This window comes from Littorina saxatilis, linkage group LG15 (genome assembly GCF_037325665.1).
Source record: "Littorina saxatilis isolate snail1 linkage group LG15, US_GU_Lsax_2.0, whole genome shotgun sequence".
NCBI classification, from domain to species: domain Eukaryota; kingdom Metazoa; phylum Mollusca; class Gastropoda; order Littorinimorpha; family Littorinidae; genus Littorina; species Littorina saxatilis.
In genome coordinates, this window is record NC_090259.1 from 49,393,791 (window position 1) to 49,407,066 (window position 13,276).

Genomic DNA, 13,276 nt, shown 5'->3' on the forward strand with positions numbered 1-13,276 from the left:
ACCACATTACCACTACAGCATGTATGATAGTTTGACCACATTACCACTACAGCATGTATGATAGTTTGACCACATTACCACTACAGCATGTATGATAGTTTGACCACATTACCACTACAGCATGTATGATAGTTTGACCACATTACCACTACAGCATGTATGATAGTTTGACCACATTACCACTACAGCATGTATGATAGTTTGACCACATTACCACTACAGCATGTATGATAGTTTGACCACATTACCACTACAGCATGTATGATAGTTTGACCACATTACCACTACAGCATGTATGATAGTTTGACCACATTACCACTACAGCATGTATGATAGTTTGACCACATTACCACTACAGCATGTATGATAGTTTGACCACATTACCACTACAGCATGTATGATAGTTTGACCACATTACCACTACAGCATGTATGATAGTTTGACCACATTACCACTACAGCATGTATGATAGTTTGACCACATTACCACTACAGCATGTATGATAGTTTGACCACATTACCACTACAGCATGTATGATAGTTTGACCACATTACCACTACAGCATGTATGATAGTTTGACCACATTACCACTACAGCATGTATGATAGTTTGACACATTACCACTACAGCATGTATGATAGTTTGACACATTACCACTACAGCATGTATGATAGTTTGACACATTACCACTACAGCATGTATGATAGTTTGACCACATTACCACTACAGCATGTATGATAGTTTGACCACATTACCACTACAGCATGTATGATAGTTTGACCACATTACCACTACAGCATGTATGATAGTTTGACCACATTACCACTACAGCATGTATGATAGTTTGACACATTACCACTACAGCATGTATGATAGTTTGACACATTACCACTACAGCATGTATGACAGTTTGACACATTACCACTACAGCATGTATGATAGTTTGACCACATTACCACTACAGCATGTATGACAGTTTGACACATTACCACTACAGCATGTATGACAGTTTGACACATTACCACTACAGCATGTATGACAGTTTGACACATTACCACTACAGCATGTATGACAGTTTGACACATTACCACTACAGCATGTATGATAGTTTGACACATTACCACTACAGCATGTATGATAGTTTGACACATTACCACTGCAGCATGTATGATAGTTTGACCACATTACCACTACAGCATGTATGATAGTTTGACCACATTACCACTACAGCATGTATGATAGTTTGACCACATTACCACTACAGCATGTATGATAGTTTGACCACATTACCACTACAGCATGTATGATAGTTTGACCACATTACCACTACAGCATGTATGATAGTTTGACCACATTACCACTACAGCATGTATGATAGTTTGACCACACTACAGCATGTATGATAGTTTGACACATTACCACTACAGCATGTATGACAGTTTGACCACATTACCACTACAGCATGTATGACAGTTTGACACATTACCACTACAGCATGTATGATAGTTTGACACATTACCACTACAGCATGTATGATAGTTTGACACATTACCACTACAGCATGTATGACAGTTTGACACATTACCACTACAGCATGTATGATAGTTTGACCACATTACCACTACAGCATGTATGACAGTTTGACCACATTACCACTACAGCATGTATGATAGTTTGACACATTACCACTACAGCATGTATGATAGTTTGACCACATTACCACTACAGCATGTATGATAGTTTGACACATTACCACTACAGCATGTATGATAGTTTGACACATTACCACTACAGCATGTATGATAGTTTGACACATTTCCACTACAGCATGTATGACAGTTTGACACATTACCACTACAGCATGTATGATAGTTTGACACATTACCACTACAGCATGTATGATAGTTTGACACATTACCACTACAGCATGTATGACAGTTTGACACATTACCACTACAGCATGTATGATAGTTTGACACATTACCACTACAGCATGTATGACAGTTTGACACATTACCACTACAGCATGTATGATAGTTTGACCACATTACCACTACAGCATGTATGATAGTTTGACACATTACCACTACAGCATGTATGATAGTTTGACACATTACCACTACAGCATGTATGACAGTTTGACACATTACGGTGATTACCGTATCTCAACCGTATTACCTTCTTCATATCTTTACTTTCAAGACTGTCGGAGCTTACGCAAATACTTGTCTTTGATTTTGAAGTTAGTTGAACTGTCTTTTAATGGTGACGTGAAAATACATTTCAACGTTACACGGCTCATGATTTAATCACAGTTAATGTAGATGTTCTTTTCTTGTAAATCCCTTTTCAGAAAACCAGGTGAATGGCAGACTGTGAGATGAAGACAGAGCGACAGAAAGAGAGCGGCAACAAGAGAGTTGCCGAGCAGACTACTGACAAGGAAATTATCGCCATGGAAACAGACTGTATGAATTTTTTTCCAGATTGAATTTCGTACAGAACAAATGCTAAAGTGTAATACAGTGGAACACCCGTCAAGTCCTCCACAAATCTGAGAAAATCAGGTCTTAACAAGGAGGGAGTCAAGTTTTGACTACAATTTTTTTTAAATAGACAGTGAATGGAGAGGAGGGTGGTGATGTGTGTCACTGTATGTGTAGAGTGATTCAGAGAAAACTACTGGATTTTTACACCCCCGGTATAGGGGTGTGTATAGGATTCGGTCGATGTGTTTGTTTGTTTGTGTGTTTGTGTTCGCATATAGATCTCAAGAATGAACGGATCGATCGTCACCAAACTTGGTGAACAGGTTCTATACATTCCTGAGACGGTCCTTACAAAAATTGGGACCAGTCAAACACACGGTTAGGGAGTTATTGGTGGATTAAGATTCTACAAGGACTTATAGAGGGACATATTAATGGTCAAAGGGAAATAACCTTCTCAGTTGGTGGCAGTGAGAATGGTAAGGACGGGGGTGTTTTTCCTACCTCGGAGGAATTTCTTGTTTCATGAAACTTTACATAACAGGTCCTGCAAGTGCAAATGATATCCCCACAGTTTTTCTCTTAAAAAAAAAAATGTATTTGATGACATCATATGAAGTTTTTCTGAAAGTTGAGGCGGCACTGTCACAACCTCATTTTAAACTGGCTGGTCACTTCAAGCAATCAGCGAGCCAGCCGCTTGTGAAATGCCACAGTGCGTTCAGTTTTATTCTGTGAATTTGACAGATTGACTAACTTCACTAAGTGTATTAATTTCGCTTCACGCGACTTGTAAGTTTGCCATCAGCAACACTCCTATTCCTAGGCCTCATGTTGGGTTAAGGGTGGAGATTTTTTTCAATCTCCCAGGTCAACTTTTGTGCAGACATGTTAGTGCCTTATCCCCCTTTGTGTGTACTTGCAAGCACAATTGTATAGTAATCCACAGCAGAGGTCGGTGGGCTATAGAAACATAGAATCACCCAGCATGCATCCCATAATAAATGTATATGGCTGCCGGGGGATGGGGGGGGGGGGGGGGATGGAACACTGATCAATAAATGTGCCGTGTCGGCCATGTGTTTTCAGTACCGGTTCAGGTACAGCAGGAGATAGACGACCTTTGCTACTTCATCCCAGAGGTCACAAGTCATTTCACAATCATCGATAAGATTGGAGAAGGTGGGTGTCTGATGGTTGATACAGGTACAATGTACTAACAGTTGAAGTGTGTGATGGTTGATACAGGTACAATGTACTAACAGTTGATACAGGTACAATGTACTAACAGTTGATACAGGTACAATGTACTAACAGTTGATACAGGTACAATGTACTAACAGTTGATACAGGTACAATGTACTAACAGTTGATACAGGTACAATGTACTAACAGTTGATACAGGTACAATGTACTAACAGTTGATACAGGTACAATGTACTAACAGTTGATACAGGTACAATGTACTAACAGTTGATACAGGTACAATGTACTAACAGTTGATACAGGTACAATGTACTAACAGTTGATACAGGTACAATGTACTAACAGTTGATACAGGTACAATGTACTAACAGTTGATACAGGTACAATGTACTAACAGTTGATACAGGTACAATGTACTAACAGTTGATACAGGTACAATGTACTAACAGTTGATACAGGTACAATGTACTAACAGTTGATACAGGTACAATGTACTAACAGTTGATACAGGTACAATGTACTAACAGTTGATACAGGTACAATGTACTAACAGTTGATACAGGTACAATGTACTAACAGTTGATACAGGTACAATGTACTAACAGTTGATACAGGTACAATGTACTAACAGTTGATACAGGTACAATGTACTAACAGTTGATACAGGTACAATGTACTAACAGTTGATACAGGTACAATGTACTAACAGTTGATACAGGTACAATGTACTAACAGTTGATACAGGTACAATGTACTAACAGTTGATACAGGTACAATGTACTAACAGTTGATACAGGTACAATGTACTAACAGTTGATACAGGTACAATGTACTAACAGTTGATACAGGTACAATGTACTAACAGTTGATACAGGTACAATGTACTAACAGTTGATACAGGTACAATGTACTAACAGTTGATACAGGTACAATGTACTAACAGTTGATACAGGTACAATGTACTAACAGTTGATACAGGTACAATGTACTAACAGTTGATACAGGTACAATGTACTAACAGTTGATACAGGTACAATGTACTAACAGTTGATACAGGTACAATGTACTAACAGTTGATACAGGTACAATGTACTAACAGTTGATACAGGTACAATGTACTAACAGTTGATACAGGTACAATGTACTAACAGTTGATACAGGTACAATGTACTAACAGTTGATACAGGTACAATGTACTAACAGTTGATACAGGTACAATGTACTAACAGTTGATACAGGTACAATGTACTAACAGTTGATACAGGTACAATGTACTAACAGTTGATACAGGTACAATGTACTAACAGTTGATACAGGTACAATGTACTAACAGTTGATACAGGTACAATGTACTAACAGTTGATACAGGTACAATGTACTAACAGTTGATACAGGTACAATGTACTAACAGTTGATACAGGTACAATGTACTAACAGTTGATACAGGTACAATGTACTAACAGTTGATACAGGTACAATGTACTAACAGTTGATACAGGTACAATGTACTAACAGTTGATACAGGTACAATGTACTAACAGTTGATACAGGTACAATGTACTAACAGTTGATACAGGTACAATGTACTAACAGTTGATACAGGTACAATGTACTAACAGTTGATACAGGTACAATGTACTAACAGTTGATACAGGTACAATGTACTAACAGTTGATACAGGCACAATGTACTAACAGTTGATACAGGCACAATGTACTAACAGTTGATACAGGCACAATGTACTAACAGTTGATACAGGCACAATGTACTAACAGTTGATACAGGCACAATGTACTAACAGTTGATACAGGTACAATGTACTAACAGTTGATACAGGTACAATGTACTAACAGTTGATACAGGTACAATGTACTAACAGTTGATACAGGTACAATGTACTAACAGTTGATACAGGTACAATGTACTAACAGTTGATACAGGTACAATGTACTAACAGTTGATACAGGTACAATGTACTAACAGTTGATACAGGTACAATGTACTAACAGTTGATACAGGTACAATGTACTAACAGTTGATACAGGTACAATGTACTAACAGTTGATACAGGTACAATGTACTAACAGTTGATACAGGTACAATGTACTAACAGTTGATACAGGTACAATGTACTAACAGTTGATACAGGTACAATGTACTAACAGTTGATACAGGTACAATGTACTAACAGTTGATACAGGTACAATGTACTAACAGTTGATACAGGTACAATGTACTAACAGTTGATACAGGTACAATGTACTAACAGTTGATACAGGTACAATGTACTAACAGTTGATACAGGTACAATGTACTAACAGTTGATACAGGTACAATGTACTAACAGTTGATACAGGTACAATGTACTAACAGTTGATACAGGTACAATGTACTAACAGTTGATACAGGTACAATGTACTAACAGTTGATACAGGTACAATGTACTAACAGTTGATACAGGTACAATGTACTAACAGTTGATACAGGTACAATGTACTAACAGTTGATACAGGTACAATGTACTAACAGTTGATACAGGCACAATGTACTAACAGTTGATACAGGCACAATGTACTAACAGTTGATACAGGCACAATGTACTAACAGTTGATACAGGCACAATGTACTAACAGTTGATACAGGTACAATGTACTAACAGTTGATACAGGTACAGTGTACTAACAGTTGATACAGGTACAATGTACTAACAGTTGATACAGGTACAATGTACTAACAGTTGATACAGGTACAATGTACTAACAGTTGATACAGGTACAATGTACTAACAGTTGATACAGGTACAATGTACTAACAGTTGATACAGGTACAATGTACTAACAGTTGATACAGGTACAATGTACTAACAGTTGATACAGGTACAATGTACTAACAGTTGATACAGGTACAATGTACTAACAGTTGATACAGGTACAATGTACTAACAGTTGATACAGGTACAACGTACTAACAGTTGATACAGGTACAACGTACTAACAGTTGATACAGGTACAACGTACTAACAGTTGATACAGGTACAACGTACTAACAGTTGATACAGGTACAATGTACTAACAGTTGATACAGGTACAATGTACTAACAGTTGATACAGGTACAATGTACTAACAGTTGATACAGGTACAATGTACTAACAGTTGATACAGGTACAATGTACTAACAGTTGATACAGGTACAATGTACTAACAGTTGATACAGGTACAATGTACTAACAGTTGATACAGGTACAATGTACTAACAGTTGATACAGGTACAATGTACTAACAGTTGAAGTGTGGAACAGAGTAATGGTAACACTTCACACTTCACACTTCCCGTACGAAATGAACATATATGAACATATAAGAGACATATAAGAAACCTATAAGTTTCTTATAAGAAACATATAAGTTTCATATATGACAAGTAAAAAGCTATGTATGTCAGTTGTAGGAATAGGTTTCTTATAAGTCTCTTATATGAAAAAGACCCCAATTCATATAAGAATCATATATGAATCATATATGAGAACCTGCACTTCCAGAAACCTATAGTTCTCTTATATGTTTCTTATATGAATCTTATATGACTCTTATATGAATCATCACTTAGTTTCTGCATAGGAGAATTCAGGACTTAGAAAAAATATTGGACAATGCTGAATTACTGGCAATACTGGCTTTCATATATGTTTCATATATGAACAGGAAGTGGATGGTTTGCCTTGAGCATTATCTCCCCCTGACTGAACGGCCATCTTTGTGACAGCAGCTCTGTGAGGATGTTTAGCAGAAAATCAGTGAAAGAGCAGGACTAAAATGCAAAGTTCTTACAGAAATAATTGGACTTGATGTATGAATATGTGAAGAGAATGTTTATGTCATGCTGATGTTTGTGGGTGGCTGGCAGCCCAACCAACCCAACAGCTTGACACTGACAGGTTTGTGTTTTTATTCAAAATCCAGAATTTCCCTCCATTATTTGTTTTACTTTACAGTTCTGGTTCTGCATCAGGTGATCAAATCATGTTTACCAGCACTACTTTGGTTCAAGCAACAAGAAACTGTGACAGCTGTGCATATTCAAGAAAATTATTTGTGGCTGTAACTTGTTTGTTGTTTCTTGTTCATAATTTCAAGTTTCAAAGTATTGGATTTGAAGAGGACAATGCATGTCTTACTCCTCTTCTTCTGACCAGTGATTTAGAGATCTGTTTGTTTTTGCCCTCAAAATAAACACAACTTCAGTAAAGATATGTATATATACTGAACCAAAAGGTATTTTGCAGTTGGATTCATTATAATTCAAAGTCAAGACAGTTAAATTGGGTTAAGCAGGTGTTATTTCCCTTGTAAACACAAATGTAGGTCAAGGTCGTTTGTCTAGTATGAGACATATAAATATCATATATGAGACATATAAGAATCCTATAAGGGAGATGTAGGTTTCATATAAGATTCTTATAAGTCTCATATATGAACATTTCATATAAGAGACCTATAGCTTTCTTATAAGAGAATATAAGATTCATATAAGAGACCTATATGAGCTCAGGTTATAGGTTCATATATGATTCATATAAGTTTCTTATAAGAATTTACCTCATTTGCATTTAAAATACCTATAAGCCACATATATGAAATTGTCATACAAGACTCTTATAAGAATCTTATATGAAATTGGGTCCAATTTCTTATAAGAACGTTTCGTACGGGTTCACACTTCACACTTCACACTTACACTTCACACTTCACACTTCACACTTCACACTTCACACTTCACACTTCACTGCTGGTCATCACTCGTGTTGAGTACTTTCATTCTTCAGTAATGGTTCTCATCAAGCTCAAAGCCACGAAGGGTTATTTTAAGTTTAACATTTGAGTTTTTGTTTTGCTGTACAATAATGAACAGGTGCTTGATTGCTCCAATAGAGACTCCACAACGCCTGTCATGCACATGGAATGTCCTCTGGGTCCATTTGATACGTGATTTTTTATTATTTATTATTGTGTGATTTTTTTTATTTATTTATTTATTTTATGCATATTTATTTTTTTATTTAATGCATGATTTTTTATTTATTTATTTATTTAATGCATGATTTATTTATTTATTTAATGCATGATTTTTCATTTATTTATTTATTTAATGCATGATTTTTTATTTTTTTATTTATTTAATGCATAATTTTTTATTTTTTTATTATTCAATGCATGATTTTTTATTTATTTATTATTTAATGCATGATTTTTTATTTATCTATTATTCAATGCATGATTTTTTATTTATTTATTATTCAATGCATGATTTATTCATGTGTGTCATTGTGTGCAGGGACGTTCAGCTCTGTGTTCCTGGCACGTCTGAAGCATCACCCCGACGTGAAGGAACTGTTTGCCCTGAAACACATCATCCCCACCTCCCATCCCAACCGTATCCTGGGGGAACTCAAGTGTCTACAGATGATAGGGTGAGTGTCACGTCTTGGGGAGTACGGTGGAACTCAAGTGTCTACAGATGATAGTGTGAGTGTCACGTCTTGGGGAGTACGGGGGAACTCAAGTGTCTACAGATGATAGGGTGAGTGTCACGTCTTGGGGAGTACGGTGGAACTCAAGTGTCTACAGATGATAGGGTGAGTGTCACGTCTTGGGGAGTACGGTGGAACTCAAGTGTCTACAGATGATAGGGTGAGTGTCACGTCTTGGGGAGTACGGGGGAACTCAAGTGTCTACAGATGATAGGGTGAGTGTCACGTCTTGGGGAGTACGGGGGAACTCAAGTGTCTACAGATGATAGGGTGAGTGTCACGTCTTGGGGAGTACGGTGGAACTCAAGTGTCTACAGATGATAGGGTGAGTGTCACGTCTTGGGGAGTACGGGGGAACTCAAGTGTCTATAGATGATAGTGTGAGTGTCACGTCTTGGGGAGTACGGGGGAACTCAAGTGTCTACAGATGATAGGGTGAGTGTCACGTCTTGGGGAGTACGGTGGAACTCAAGTGTCTACAGATGATAGGGTGAGTGTCACGTCTTGGGGAGTACGGTGGAACTCAAGTGTCTACAGATGATAGGGTGAGTGTCACGTCTTGGGGAGTACGGTGGAACTCAAGTGTCTACAGATGATAGGGTGAGTGTCATGTCTTGGGGAGTACGGGGGAACTCAAGTGTCTACAGATGATAGGGTGAGTGTCACGTCTTGGGGAGTACGGTGGAACTCAAGTGTCTGCAGATGATAAGGTGAGTGTCATGTCTTGGGGAGTACGGTGGAACTCAAGTGTCTGCAGATGATAGGGTGAGTGTCGCGTCTTGGGGAGTACGGTGGAACTCAAGTGTCTACAGATGATAGGGTGAGTGTCACGTCTTGGGGAGTACGGTGGAACTCCACTTTTGAGACACACACACCCCCAGGTTGGTGATCCAGACCTGGGAACCTATACGATTTCACCGTCATTTGTACGCATGATTGTCTAGAATATGATCAGTACGAACAAAAAGTGGAGATAAAATACGACAAGAGAAATTCCCAGACTACCTTTCTTCACAAGCGCATCCCGAAGCCGATCCAATATTTTGACACACGATTACAGTTTTTGTCAGTAAACATTGAAAGAAGCATTAATTTTGTTTTAAATGTATTGGTAAACTTAATTAACGGTGTGACTGATGCGTGAGAAGCATGTTTGAATCATGGATGTTCAAATGCAGTTTGGCGAACGCTCATTTTTCTGAAAATATACCAAGTTTGTTTGAGAAGACTCCAGTGCAAAACAGGGGTTAATTCCCTGGTCTGGTGATCATGCGCTGAAGTAGCAGGAGTAAACAGCAAGGCAATGTTCCCTCGGCGCTTACCATACCTCCTTGCCACAAGAATGTGCAAGTCCTGCTTGTTGTGACAACTTTTTCTCCTTCATCTTCAGCATAGGGGGAGTGTAAAGTTGATATTTTTCTGTAAATAGATTCTGTATTTGTTCTCTCAGGGGCAAGGGGCAGGTGATGGGGCTGGAGCTGTGTCTGAGGAACAAGGATCACATCGTCATCGGCATGCGCTACTTCCCCCACCACAAGTTCCAGGTCAGTGTGTGTGAGTACAGTACGTGCTGCCTCCCTCGGACTGTCTGAGTATCTCCACCATTTCTGACAAATTGAAGTCTTAACAAGAACGCTGCGGCAATACAGAGGCACCACTGTATTAACCATTCAGTCCATTAAATGCACTCAAATATATGTCAAGATCTCTCTAATTTTCCTTATTCAACGAGAAAGACACAGACGGAGAGATAGACAGACGGAGAGGTAGACAGACGGAGAGGTAGACAGACGGAGAGGTAGACAGACGGAGAGGTAGACAGACGGAGAGGTAGACAGACAGAGAGGTAGACAGACGGAGAGGTAGACAGACGGAGAGGTAGACAGACGGAGAGATAGACAGACGGAGAGATAGACAGACGGAGAGGTAGACAGACGGAGAGGTAGACAGACGGAGAGATAGACAGATGGAGAGATAGACAGACGGAGAGACACAGACGGAGAGACAGACAGACGGAGAGATAGACAGACGGAGAGATAGACAGACAGACGGAGAGGTAGACAGACAGAGAGGTAGACAGACGGAGAGGTAGACAGACGGAGAGGTAGACAGACGGAGAGATAGACAGATGAAGAGGTAGACAGACGGAGAGATAGACAGATGAAGAGATAGACAGACGGAGAGACACAGACGGAGAGATAGACAGACGGAGAGATAGACAGACGGAGAGATAGACAGACGGAGAGATAGACAGACGGAGAGATAGACAGACGGAGAGACACAGACGGAGAGATAGACAGACGGAGAGATAGACAGACGGAGAGATAGACAGACGGAGAGATAGACAGACGGAGAGGTAGACAGACGGAGAGATAGACAGACGGAGAGATAGACAAACAGAGAGATAGACAAACAGAGAGATAGACAGACAGAGAGATAGACAGACGGAGAGATAGACAGACGGAGAGATAGACAGACGGAGAGGTAGACAGACGGAGAGATAGACAGATGGAGAGATAGACAGACGGAGAGACACAGACGGAGAGATAGACAGACGGAGAGATAGACAGACGGAGAGATAGACAGACGGAGAGATAGACAGACGGAGAGACACAGACGGAGAGATAGACAGACGGAGAGATAGACAGACGGAGAGATAGACAGACGGAGAGGTAGACAGACGGAGAGATAGACAGACGGAGAGATAGACAGACGGAGAGGTAGACAGACGGAGAGATAGACAGACGGAGAGATAGACAAACAGAGAGATAGACAAACAGAGAGATAGACAGACGGAGAGATAGACAGACGGAGAGATAGACAGACGGAGAGATAGACAGATGAAGAGACACAGACAGACAGATAGAGACTCAAGATAATTTTGGAGAGAAAAAAACAACTTTGGAGGCTAGGTTTATTATGCTTGGAAAAGAATGTGAAAAGGTGACTCCATAAGTCTCACCTTTCAATATGGCGTCATGTGCATGTTCCAGACTCGGCGGAACAGAGCTTTGAAGTCAAAGATTCAAAGTATAATTACCATTCAACACATTTTTTTCATTTTGAGCATATGTTCAAAATGAAACACATAAAGACTATGTGTTTTTAGAATCAGAACATGAAAAGCCGTGTCTTCAGAACTTCATCAAGTTTTAATGTTTTGAGCAATAACCAGAATAACCACAGACCCTGACCCTAACCCTGACCCTGACCCTGTAAACATTAACCACACAATGAAGCACAAACATCACATGTTGTTAATGTTGCAGGCAGAAACACGAGGACAGATGAAGTTGTGAAGACACGTGATAAAACAAACAGTCACTGAAGCAAACGGCTTTTCATGTTCTGATTCTAAAAACACATAGTTTTTATGTGTTTCATTTTGAACATATGCTCAACAAAACAAACAAGTCGCGTAAGGCGAAAATACAATATTTAGTCAAGTAGCTGTCGAACTCACAGAATGAAACTGAACGCAACGCAACGCAGCAAGACCGTATACTCGTAGCATCGTCACTCCACCGCCCGTGGCAAAGGCAGTGCACGTGGAATTGACAAGAAGAGCGGGGTATTCGTTGCGCTGAGAAGGATAGCACGCTTTTCTGTACCTCTCTTCGTTTTAACTTTCTGAGCGTGTTTTTAATCCAAACATATCATATCTATATATTTTTGGAATCAGGAACCGACAAGGAATAAGATGAAAGTGTTTTTAAATTGATTTCGAAAAAAAAATTTTGATAATAATTTTTTTATATTTAATTTTCAGAGCTTGTTTTTAATCCGAATATAACATATTTATATGTTTTTGGAATCAGCAAACAATGGAGAATAAGATAAACGTAAATTTGGATCGTTTTATAAATTTTTAATTTTTTTTACAATTTTCAGATTTTTAATGACCAAAGTCATTAATTAATTTTTAAGCCACCAAGCTGAAATGCAATACCGAACCTCGGGCTTCGTCGAAGAGTACTTGAGCAAAATTTCAACCAATTTGGTTGAAAAATGAGGGCGTGACAGTGCCGCCTCAACTTTCACGAAAAGCCGGAT

General features: G+C 39.0%; 1 protein-coding gene across 2 annotated transcripts in view; it reads left to right on the top strand.

Moving 5' to 3' along the window:
* LOC138949540 (cell division cycle 7-related protein kinase-like) overlaps positions 1-13,276 on the top strand; it is a 35,463-nt gene that overhangs the window by 6,749 nt on the left and 15,438 nt on the right. For both annotated transcript variants that reach the window (XM_070321392.1, XM_070321393.1), the window contains exons 2-5: positions 2,354-2,468; positions 3,579-3,671; positions 9,028-9,163; positions 10,674-10,767. In XM_070321392.1, the coding sequence (XP_070177493.1) occupies positions 2,366-2,468; positions 3,579-3,671; positions 9,028-9,163; positions 10,674-10,767 (426 nt within the window). In that variant the 5' untranslated portion in view covers positions 2,354-2,365. The remainder of the gene's footprint in view (positions 1-2,353; positions 2,469-3,578; positions 3,672-9,027; positions 9,164-10,673; positions 10,768-13,276) is intronic.